At 42.3% G+C, this 12,432-nt stretch overlaps 1 protein-coding gene across 4 annotated transcripts in view; it reads right to left on the reverse strand.

Annotated features, from left to right (window-relative positions):
- The window catches only part of NF2 (NF2, moesin-ezrin-radixin like (MERLIN) tumor suppressor), a 68,275-nt gene extending 61,451 nt beyond the window's left edge, over positions 1-6,824 (reverse strand). For 3 of the 4 annotated variants that reach the window (XM_024566613.4, XM_045200668.3, XM_024566614.3), the window contains exon 1: positions 6,215-6,824. In XM_024566613.4, the coding sequence (XP_024422381.1) occupies positions 6,215-6,328 (114 nt within the window). In that variant the 5' untranslated portion in view covers positions 6,329-6,824. The remainder of the gene's footprint in view (positions 1-6,214) is intronic. The other variant, XM_024566611.3, reaches the window with a different exon arrangement.
- Between the last annotated feature and the right edge of the window lie 5,608 nt (positions 6,825-12,432).

A 12,432-nucleotide genomic window follows, 5' to 3' on the forward strand; every position in this document is an offset into this window, starting at 1 on the left:
GTTCTCCAAAGTAGTTGTACCATTTTACCACCAACAGTGTGTGAGGATTCCGATTTCTCCACATTCTCACCGACACTCGTTGTTATATTATAAGGCTTTTTATTCTAGTCACCCCAGCGGTGGCTCTCGTTGTGGTGAAGTGGTATCTCGTTCGTATCTGCATTTCTGCAGCGACGAATGATGTTGAGCAACTTTTCCTGTATTTATTGGCCATGTCCGTATCTTCCCTGGAAACATGTCTATTCAGATCCTTTTAATTGGGTTATTTGCTTGTTTATCTACTTAACTATTAGAGTTCTTTATATATTTTAGATATAAGACGCTTATCAGATATGTGATTTACTGTTTTTTCTTTTCATTTTCTTGGTGTCCTTTGAAGCACAAAGTTTTAATCTTGATGAAGTTCAATTTGTTTTGCATTGTTGTTCATGTTTTTGGTGTCAGATTTAAGAATCCTATCTATGCCAAACCCAAAGTCATAAAGTTTTATCCCTATGTTTTCTTATAAGAATGTTATGGTTTTAGTTCTTACATTTAGGTCTGTGATTCACTGAGTTAATTTCTATATGTGGGGTGCAGTAAAGGTTCAACTTCATTTTTTTTGCACGTGGCTACACTGTTACCTCAGCACCATTTGTTGAAGGGCCTGTTCATCTCTCCAGTGAGTGGTCTGGGTACCCTTGTCAAAAATCGGTTAACCAAAGACATACGGGTTTATTTCCAGATTCTCAATTGTATTCCATTGATTTATATGACTCTCTTTATGCCATTACTACACTATATCTTGATTATGGTTATTTTTTAGTAAGTTTTGACATGAGCAAATGTGTCTTTCTACTTTGTTTCTTTCCAAGATTATTTTACCTATTCTGGGATCCCTGCAATTCAATATGAATTTTAGAATCATCTGTCAATTGCTACAAAGAAGGAAAACTGGGATCCTGATAAGGGTTGCATTGAATGTGTGTAGATGAACTTGGGAAATATTGCCGTGTTAACAATATTAAGTCTTATCCATGAACAAGGAATGGTCTTCCACTTATTTAGATCATCTTTAATGTCTTTCAACCGTGTTTTATAATTGTCAGAGTATAAGTTTTGCACTTCCTTTGTTAAATGTATTCCTGAGTATCTAATACTTTTTGATGCTGTTATAAATAGAATTTTCTTAATTTCATTTTTAGGTTGTTCATTGCAGGTACATAGAATTACAGTTTTTGAATTGACCTTCTATCCTGCAACCTTGCTTAACTTGTTTATTAGTTCCCATCGTTTTTTGTTTGTGGATTCCTTAGAGTCTGTATACAAGATCATGAAAGCAGCAAATAGAGATAGTTTTACTTCCTTCTTTCCGATATGATGTCTTTTATTTCACTGTCTTGCTAATTGTCCTGGCTAGAACCTCCAGTGCAGTGTTGAATAGAAGTGGTGAAAGTGGGCGTCCTTGATCGTTCCTGACCTTAGGGAGGAAGCATCCACTGCTTCACCATTAAGCATGACATTGGCTGTGGGGTTTTCACAGACGCCTTTGATGAGGTGGAGGAAGTTCCCTTCTATTCCTACTTTATTGAGTGTTTTTATCATTGACATGCTGTTGGCTTTTGTCAAGGCTTTTCCTGCATCTATTGAAATGATCACATGATTTTTGTTTTTTAGTCTATTGAGATGATGTAATACATTAATTGATTTCAGGATGTTAAACCAACTTTACATTCCTAGGATAAATCCCACTTGGCTATAGTGTATAAATCTTTTTATATGTAGCTGCGTTTGGTTTGCTAGTACTTCCTTAAGGATTTTTGCTTCCATTTTCGTGAGATACTGGTCTCCAGTTTTCTTGTGTTATCTCTATCTGGTTTTGGTATCAGGGTAATGCCAGCCTCATAAAATGAGCTGAAAAGTGGCCCCTCTTCTATTTTTTTGGAATAGTTTATAAAAATTTATCATTAGTTATTCTTAAAATGTTCGGTATAATTTAGTTGTGAAACTATCTGGTCCTCTAGTGGATAGAGTCTGGGATTTCCATGGTGGGTAGTATTTTTTTACTAATTTACACTCATCACTTGTTATAGTTCTATTCAAATTGACTCTTCTTGAGTCAATTTTGGTAGTTAGTGTCTTTAGGAACTTGTCCCCATTTCAAGTTATGTAATTATTTGGTGTAGAAGTACCATTTTTCTTTTTGTTTTTTCGTGTCTTTTATTGTTGTAGTCCTCCTTTACTACTTGCTTTTGCATTGAGTGAATATGTTCTAATGAAGCATTTTTCTTTAATAATTTTTCCATTATAATTTTAAAGATTTTTTTTTTAGTGCTTTCTCTACGGTTTACTGTATAATCCTGATTTATCTAAATCAGCTTCAGATTTATACTAACTTAATTCCAGTGATATATAGAAATGGTACTCCTATATAGCTCCATTCCCTTCCCCTTTTTGTAGTAGTGTTATATATATTATACCTAATAAAGTTACAAGTCTGGCAATACATTGTTATAGTTATTACTTTACCATCTGTAGTCATTTCTTTAGTCCATCACAGCTTCCCTCCCACCCACTCTTTTGTGCTGTTATTGGCAAGTGCAATACACATACATTGCATTTCTGTCACAGCCCCAACAGTATATTATAACATACTTTATATAATTGCTTTTTAAATCAGTTAAGAAAAGAAAAAATATGTATTTATACTCTTTTATAATTATGTAGTTACCTTTATTGGCGCTCTTTGTTGTTTTTTCATTTTATTGTCGATTTAAATTACTACCTGAGGTCACTTGCTTTTAGCCTGAAGAACTTCCTGTAGTATTTCTTGTAAAGTGAATCTTTAAGCTTTAAATTCTCTCAGTTTTTGTTTTTATGGGAAAGTTTTAGTTCACCTTCATTTTGAAATGTCCCTACTATTTATAGCTACCTGTGCTGGATATAGGCTTGTCAGTTGGCAAGACTTTTCTTTGAGCACTTGAAATATGTTCTTCAGTGAAGTCAGCTGTTAATCTTATTGGGGTTCCCTTGTAAGTGCAAAGTCATTTTTCTCTTGCTGCTTTCAAGATTTTCTCCTTGTCTTTGACTTTTAGCATTTTTACTATGATGTGTCTGTGAATCTCTTTGTGTTTATCCTCCTTGGAGTTCACTGAGCTTCCTGAATGTATAGGTCATTGTTTTTCAAAAAGTTAGGAAGTGTCAGCCATTATACCTTTAAAATACTTTTTCTCTCCTCTGCTGCTATTTCCGTTACACATACGCTGATGCACTTAACAATCTATCACATTTCTCTGCTGTTGTGAACATTTTTCTTCATTCTTTTTTTTGTCTGCTCTCCAGTTTACACAATTTCTACCCCATCTTATCTTCAAGCACACTAATTCTGCCAGTTCAAATCTACTTTGAGCCCCTCTAGTGAATTTTTTTTTATTTCAGTCATTGTATACTTTCCAGCTCCAGAATTTTAATTTGGTTCTCCTAAATAATTTCTATCTCTTTATTTCTCCTTTTTGATGCAAAAATATCATTATACCTTCCATTTATTTCATTAATTGTGCTTTCCTTTAGTTCTGTGAACATATTTATAATGGCTCCTTTAAAACCTTGTCATTAAATCTGGCATCTGGTCACTCTCAAGCAATATCTGTTGCTAGCTTTTTCCCACTGTATGGGTCATACTTCCCTGTTTCTTTGCATACCTTATAATTTTTTGGTGGAAACTAGATGTTTTAGATAATATAGCAACTCTGGCGACTGGTGACCCCGTCTCCAGAGCTTGTTGTTATTTGCTTATTTATTTGTTTAGAGCCTGGCTGCATTGTTTTAGTGAAATCTATCTCCCTCACATAGTGTGGCCTATGATGGTGCTTCTCAGGGAGATGCATCTTTGAGTATGCCTGAACGTTTTAGTAGGGCTCTCTTTCTCTTATTACATCCAGCTGTCAAACTCCACTAATTGTGGTATGCTGTTCCCTTAATTTCAACAACACTCCAGCACTAGCTGGTGTGGCTCATTGGATTACCTACTGGCCTATGGCTGGAAAGGTTGCTAGTTCGATTCCCAGTCAGCGCATATGCCTGTGTTGCAGGCCAGATTCCCCAGCTGGGGGTGTGCGACAGGCAATCAATCGCTGTTTCTCTTGTACAACGATATTTCTTTTTCTTTCCTTCTCTTTTTCTCCCTCTTTTCCCCTCTCTAAAAATAAATAATACATATATATTTTAAATACTCTGGAACATAACTTACTCTGTAAAGTAATCCAATCAAAATGTGGCTTTTGCCCTGGGTTGTGTAGCTCAGTGGACTGAGTGCAGGCCTGGGAACCAAAGGGTTGTTGGTTCGATTCCCAGTCAGGGCACATGCCTGGGTTGAGGGCCAGGTGCCCAGTGGGGGCAGGCAAGAGGCAACCACACATTGATGTTTCTCTCTCTCTCTTTCTCTCTCCTTTACCCTCTAAAAATAAATAAAATCTTAAAAAAAAAAAAAGTGGCTGTTTGAAGGATCAGTGTTTGATATTTGTTCTGACCCCCCACAGGGCTCTTCCAGGCCATGCTATTTCCCCACCCTCTCCCCCGATTCTTTCCTGCAAACTAGCTGGTTTATAGTTTAGGCTGTATCTTTATGCAGCCCAGAAACTGCCTTTCACCAACACCTCTACTGTTCTTGAGAACCCCCTAGGCATAAACTTCTCTATACTTTGTTGGAAATCAAGTCACTACCTTGAGTAGAGATTAGAGATCAAGGGTTTTAAAGCCTGCTTCTTTCTCTAGGCAAAATCTCTGAGCTCTTGGTAGAAGTGGGGAGGGGGCACATACCAGCCTGGGGTCTTCTCAGTTTACCTCTTCTGGCTGGAACCACCATCTCACAAGCTGAGGGTGGGGCAAGAGTAATTGGGGCCCAGCCTTCTCGGTATGCTGCCCACAGCACAGCCCTCATTCCATGAAGAAGAAGCCCCGTCTTTCAACTTTCTATCACTGAGTCTCAGCAATTAGTAGCCTTGGGCAGGATGAGAAGCACCGAAGTCCTCCTCCTCCTCCTCCTCCTCCTCCTGGTAAGAAAGCCTTCTGACCAGGAGCTGAGGGGAGAGGGAGCCCTGTGTTCTGAGAATCCCCGCCTTGCTAAGCTGGGAGCAGGTGGGTTGTAGAGGTCTTGGTTCAAATTCCACAGATTTCACCCTCCTTACTGAATTTTCATGTATTTCCTTGAATAGAGGTTTCTTTGCTTGATGTTTGCCCTTAGCACCATTTCCAGAGGGCTTAAGTCACTGTTTTTTAAAAATGTTTACCAGTTTTACAGAGAACCAGGTCAATGGAGATCCTCACACTGTCATGCTGAAGTCAATCCTGTCTGTAGCTGCTTTTGTGCTACAGGGTAGAGCTGAAGTGTTGAGTAGTTGCAACTGAGACCTTATGGCCTGCAAAGCTAAAAATATTTATTATGTGGCCCTTTACACGGCAAGTTTGCCAACCCCTGACTTAGGTCGCTGCTGCCAGTGCTGCTGGTCCACAGACCACACTTTGAGTAGCAAGGGCTTAAATTACTTGAGAGACAGTACTGTACTGGCTAAAAGCTTGCTTCAAAACCCCACCTCACCATTGACTAGATATATGGTTTGGGGTACCTACCTCATTAGATTATTGTAAGAATTAAATATATAAGCGTCTGCCACTTCGAAAGTATTCAATAAATGATAACTTATCATCATCGCTCAAACTGTATGGAAAATATAAGACACCATCTCTTTCCTCAAAGAGTTTTCTCCAGAAAAGTGAAGTTTTAGAAAAGGAAAACAAGTACAGATTTCCCAATAAAACGAGATGCCTTCTAATACCTGGGGTACATCATAATAAAGTAAATATCTAATAAAGTAAAAATTCTATAGAGCCGGAGCTTAAGTCTGCCAATGAAAACTAGAATTTGCTACCACCGATGTTTCTAGCCTCTTGCAGTATGAATGAAAATTTTCTGGAAGTGTTTCCAAATCCAAAAGCCCTACTGAACAAGGCAATTTATCTTTAACATAAGGATTTGGGCCTAGATGGCGCCTTCCGGTTCTGGCCATCTCTATCTACACCCAGAGATGATAATAAAACCAGAATCCCTCAAGTTTCCACCTCCACTGTCACCCTGGTAGGGGCGCCCGGGTCGGTGCCGCACTAGGGCCCGCGGAGCGGGAATTCCGCCAAGCTCCCACCTCGCTGCAGCCCGTCGGGGCTGCCGGCCGTTGATTACCTCGCAATTAAACTCCATCTCGGCGTCCATGGTGACAATCCGCACGGTGAACGTCTTGGGCTGCTTCCTCTTGAGGGAGCTGAAGCTCATGCGGGAAGCGATGGCCCCGGCCATGGTGCGGGGCTCAGGCCCGGGACCCCCGCTTCCCGAGGCCTGTGCTCTGGGACTGTTAACCCCCCTGGAGGAGCTGCACAGGCCTCAGGGCCACCATGGTGCCCGGCCGGCCGGCCCGAAAACTGTCTGGACGGCGCGGGCCCCCAGCGGCCAGCATGGGCCGCGAGGACTCCGTCCCTGGAGCGGAAAAGGAGAGTTGCGGGGCAGGCCTTGACGGCCGTGGGGAGGGATCGAGAATGGGGACCGACGAGGTGGAACCGGCCGGGCGCTCTGGGACTCGGGCCGGGGACACTGGGGTCACCCGAGGACGGGGCCCCTAGACGGCTGCGGCCCAGATTCGGCGCGCCTCTCAGCGACTGATGGAGGTCTCAGGGACGCGCTGCAGCCAGGCGCGCACGTGCGCGCGTGGCTGTCACGGTCCTCGCTCTGCGCGCCCGCGGGAAGCGTCCCCTCCCGGCAGCCCCCGACCTGCTCTCCGCCCCGCCCCCAGGGCCGATTACTACTCACAACGCAACCGAACTTGCAGTTATCTCTCGGGCGCAGCAATTGGCTTACATTTCCGAGGAAGGCGAAACTTTCACTCTCCGCCCGCCTGCTCCGGAACGACTCCACCAATTGGGAGTTCGACTCTGAGAGGCGGTGCGGGCCTGGGCTCGGCGTTGACTGGCTATGGAGGCAGTCGCTCCGAGCGCTTTTGTTAGTAGGGGTACGCCTACTCCAGCAAGACTGGTTGAGGCGGCGGATCCCGACGCCCCTTTCCTGGGAAACCACGTAGAGGCTGGCCCCAGGGCGCGCGAGTGGGTTTCCTACTCCGTCCAAATACGCCGAGTATGACGCCCCAGGGGATCCTGTTTAGCATAGCCAGCGGATAATCCTGTCTGGCACTTAATAATTACATATCTGACCACTGTTTCTCAAACTTTTAAATCACTTGTGGAGGCCACTTAGGTTGCCGGCAGATCCCTCTGCTTCTCTTCAGGAGAAATAGTAGTTATGACCGAGGAGGGGGTAATGATTGTATCTACCTCGTGGGTTTGTTGAGGAATTTAAGCGAGTTAATATAAAGCTTTAGAACGGTGGCTTGGCACTTACTAGGTTGAATCCTATGCAACGGCTGTTTTTGTAGGAGCAAAATGGTCAAAAATGAAAGCATTTCTCACTTTGTACTCTGATTTCTATTTGCGAACTACATACGTGCATTATTTATTTTCTAAATATCATCAAAGGTTATAACAGGGATGAGTGTGAGCTGGGGGAACATAACTCTATTTAAAGAATAAATCCTATTTTTAAATAGCTGGTAAGGGTTGAATACAGACACTTTCCCGTGTTTCAACTGAGCAGTAAGCACTCCATAAATACTAACCATCACCTCTCCTCTACAGAGGAGGAAACAGGCTCAGCATGACAGAACACCAGCTGGCTATCATCCAGCTAGTGAAAGGTGAAGCTGAGACTACAGCCCAGGTCTACCCCATACGGAGCCTGCTGGTGTTACCACTGCACTGCACTGCTTCTCTGCTTATGACTGCCAGATTGCCCCTGTTGCAGCCCCAAGAACCATGAACTGCGGTTCTGGAGCATTTAGCATACGCTGCTGCTAAAACCGTACTAATAGCATAAATCTAGCTCTTGTCTATGGGCCCCTGCCGGGACAGGAAGCATCAGCCAGGCCCCAGGCATCATTTGCTGGCACACCCAGAGAGGCTACTGTTGGGTAATTTTACCTCCCATCTAGTGCTAGCAAATTCACCCCACCAAACTGATTGTTCAGGAAAAATGGTTCTGGGAATGGGAGTGTCTTCATTTCCATTGCTTCCGTTCTTCCCTGTACGTGGGAGAACCAGGCTGGAATCTCCCATGGGCTACACCAAGGGGCAACAAATCAAGGCCTCTAAGACTGCTGGCAGTCTTAGATGCTAAGGGAGTTCTTAGGGGCTAAGAGACTCTGGGAATCCACCAGGGAGTGGCAAGTGGAGACGGATCAGACTGCAGGAGCTAAAAAGGACATTGATGGCCAGTAATAGCTCATTTTTATGGAAGGCTTACTAGGTGCTAGGCACTGGGCTAATGGGCCAAACATACTGAATGTAAAAGTTCCTAGGGAGACATCCAAGTAGATATATGGGTCTGGATCTCAGAAGGGAGGCTAGGGCCACACATAAAAATAGATGTGATGGACTATTATGCTGGCATTAAAAGTGCCATTCACAAAGAATAAACAGAGATGATAATAGTACGCACCAGAGAAGGATTTGAGAAGGAATAATTCAGTTAGAGCTCATTAAAAAGATGTGGCACACAGACACCAGTTAATAACTATATGTTGAATGAATAAATAAAGAACATGGGGAAATACTATGGGAACAATATTCATAGCTACCACATAAGGCACTCTCTACAAAGTGCTTTGCATGCTTTCTTTTGATCTTTATTAAAACCCTATTTGGTAAGTATTATATCCCTAGTTTATACGTGAGGAATCTGGCTAAGACTGAAATGAGATAATTTTCCCAAGATCATAACTGGTAGAGATGCAGTTTGGATCCAGGACTATTTTAATGCAAATTTCACCTGATTTAACATTTAGTCCATTCTTTCTGAAGATCAGAGGTTGTTAAAGTGAGGTCCCTTCCCTCCAGAAGATATTTGGCAATGTCTAGAGAATTACTTGGTTGCCACAACTAGGGAGTGCTCTTGTTCTCTATGGATGCTGTTAAACACCTCACAATGCACAGAACAACCCCCCCCCCCCCACAACAAAGAATTATCCAGTCCCAAGTATCAATAATCCCAAGATAAACAAATCCTGCTCTAGAGCAATGATTCTTTAATTTTTTGAGTCAAAAACACTCTATTGAGAATCTGATGGAACCGGTGGACTATCTCCTCAATGTAATGCACATATTCACAAAAATGTTGCATATGGTTTTAGGAGATTCTGGGAAAGATTTGTCCAAGGCACATCTGTAAACCCCAGATTAAATCAACTCATCTCAACAATTAAATCAACTTGACCTACATCTGGATTTTGAGGTTTCTGCCAAAAACTAAACTCTCGTTTTTGACCACTTACAGAATTACTTTTACTGTATATTGACTTGAAATCAGTGTCCTGCACTGAGGGTATGAATTAGAAGGAACAGCCCTGAGATTCTGATCTTTACGGTAGAGATTTAGCTGTCAGAGGGTCACACAGCATCCTTTCAATGGATGCTCACAAGAGAAATCTCTCTCACTCCAGCACTTGTGTTCTCACGGGAGGTAGGTTTGCTTTGTATTTTTTAAACAAATTTTATTGTGTTTTTCCTTATTTTGTAAGTAATTCATGTGTCTTATAAAAAAAGAAATTGAAAACTAGCCAAGTGGTAGGCATAATTCTAAAATGTCCCTTAATGGCCCGCAGCTTTGTATAACCCTCCACTTTGGGTGTGGGCAAGACCTATGGATATGTTGGGATATTATTCCCATGACTATGTTACTTTATATGGCACAAAGGATTTTACCTAATTTTACCAGGTGCAATACCTAATCAGTTGTATTCATCTAAAGGGAGATTGTCCTGTGTGGGACTGACCTAATCAGGTGACTCTTAAAAGGGGATCTAGAAGTCAGAGATGGAGTCAGAGAGATGAGCTTGGAAGAAAGCAAACATTCATGTTGTGAACCGCCTATGAAGTCACGTAGCAAGGAACTCTGGGTGGCCTCTGGGAGCAGAGACTGGTCCCTGTCTGACAGCTAGTAAAAGAACAAGGTCTTCAGTCCTACAACCACAAGCACCTGAATTCCGCCAATAACCTGAATGAGCTAGGAAGAGGATCCTGAGCTTCAGATGAGAACCGGGAATGGCTGATGTTTTGATGGCAGCCCTTTGAAACCCTGAGCAGAAAATCATGCCACACCATGCCTGGAATCCAGACCCGGGGTTCTAGACTCATCCAGACCCACGAGACAAATGTAATTACCACTACAATTGTAGTTGTTTGTTACACAGCAATAGAAACCTGACACATGCAGAAAGAAAAAGCAATTTTAATTTGCATAATCCACTGGCCCACTGCTTTATACTACATATTGCTTTGTGATTTGCTAATTTTTCATTCATTATTTTACAAACATTTTTCCATATCATTAAATATTCTATAATATAATTTTCTAAGGGCTGCATAGTAACTTCCCATCTATGGATGTAAATGTTGGGTTTTTTTTTTTCTCTCTTACACACACTGTGAACCATGTACCCAATCTTATTTCTTTCTTGGCATTAGAACCCCAGAGCCAAACTTGAATTCAGCCTCTGGCAATAAATTGTACCTGGTCTTGCCTTACCTTTGGCTTCATCTTATTTTTCCGGCCCTTTTTCTTCACGTTGCAGTAACTCTTCCCCACCCATGTACTGTTTATTTGTTGCACCAGCTGTATTTCTTTTAACACAGTTATGGAGCCCTTACCTAAAGGCTTTTTGTTTATTTGGTTTTCTTAGGTCAACTCTTTATGTAGCAAAGTATTTCTTACATATTTATCATTTTTAACCTTTTATTTTGAACTAATATTAGACTTAAAGTTTGCAAAAATAGTAGAGCTTGTCTATTATATCCTTCACTCAGCTTCCTTTAATAGTAACATCTTACTTAATCATAGTACAATTATCAGAACGAAAAAATTAACATTAATACGAATACTATTAACTAAAGTAAAGACCTTATTCATATTTCACCAGTGCTTCTACTACTATCCTTTTCTGTTCCAAGATGCTATGCAGGACTTCACATAACATTTGGTTATTTCTCCTTATTCTTCTGAAGTCTGTAATAACTCCTCAATCCTTCCTTGTTTTTTATGACCTTGACAGTTTTAAAGAGTATCCACCAACTATCTGTTAAAAGTCTCTCACTTCGGGTTTGTCTTATGTTTTCTCACGATTGGACAGATGTTCCAGATGTATTTTCGTAAGCCACACCACATTCTTTTGGGAGTGGGGTGGAGATAGAAAGCAAACTGCGAGGCTCTGGCTTGTCTGCAGCCTGAGGCTCAGGAACGTGCCTCGACTCATTCAACCTCACCTGGCTCAGGCGTCTAGCTCTGGGCCCATTGTCTTCCAAGGACAGTGTGAGCTGCCTGGAACAAAGGTCCTTGTCTCCAGCAGGCACTAAAAAATGAAATGGCTGTTTTCTGGCCTAAAATTCGTGCTTGTGCCTGATTTGCAATTTGCTGCTGTTCCTGTGTTTTGTTTTGTTCTGTTTGTTTTTGCTGTAGTCAATACTTTGGGTCTTGAGCTGACATTCCATATTAGTTCCCAAGGCTGCCATAACAAAGTTCCACCTGCTGGGTGACTTAGAACGACAGAAGGGTGTTGGCTCAGTTCTGGAGGCTAGCAGTCTGAGATCAAGGTGTCGGCAGGGCCAGGCTCCTGTCGGGGAGCGTCCTTCCTTCTCCTCGCCCAGCCTCTGGTACCCCCAGACCGCCGCTGGCTTGTGGCAGCGTCCCTTCAGCCTTCGCGTGGGTTCTCCCTGTGTGTCCTGACATTGCCTTCCCACTGCCCATGTCTGTCCGTCCTTGTGTCCAGACTTCCCTTTTCCGTCATGTTGGGTTAGGGCCCACCCTGTGACCTCATTTTAACTTGCTTCCCTCTATGAAGACCCTATTCCCAAACAAGGTCACATTCTGAGGTACTGAGTGGGGTTAGGACTTCAATAGTTCTTTCTCAGGGGACATGTGTGGGAAAAGCACTCTCGTGTTTCTCCTTTACTTGCACATTCACAATACTTCTGGAACAAAGTGCATGTGTTTTCCACACCAGCAAATTCTCTGTGACACCAGCTGGGTGTCCTATAATTCAATTCAATTCTGACACTAACTAGAGTTAGGTCAGACCCCACAGGCTAAAGGCTCAATCCCATGAGACTTCTCCGCTATCAGATGCCAATCACAGTTCCAGGTCATCACCTGTACTTCTGACTGACTGGCTATACATGGGGGTTCCTGTGACCTCCTTCTTGAACTTGATAATTTGCTAGAATGTCTCACAGAACTCAGGGAAACACTTGGGTTTACAGTTTATTGTACAGTGAAGGACAGAGGTGCATAGCCAGTTGAAAAGATAC

This window comes from Desmodus rotundus, chromosome 7, assembly GCF_022682495.2.
Source record: "Desmodus rotundus isolate HL8 chromosome 7, HLdesRot8A.1, whole genome shotgun sequence".
NCBI lineage: Eukaryota > Metazoa > Chordata > Mammalia > Chiroptera > Phyllostomidae > Desmodus > Desmodus rotundus.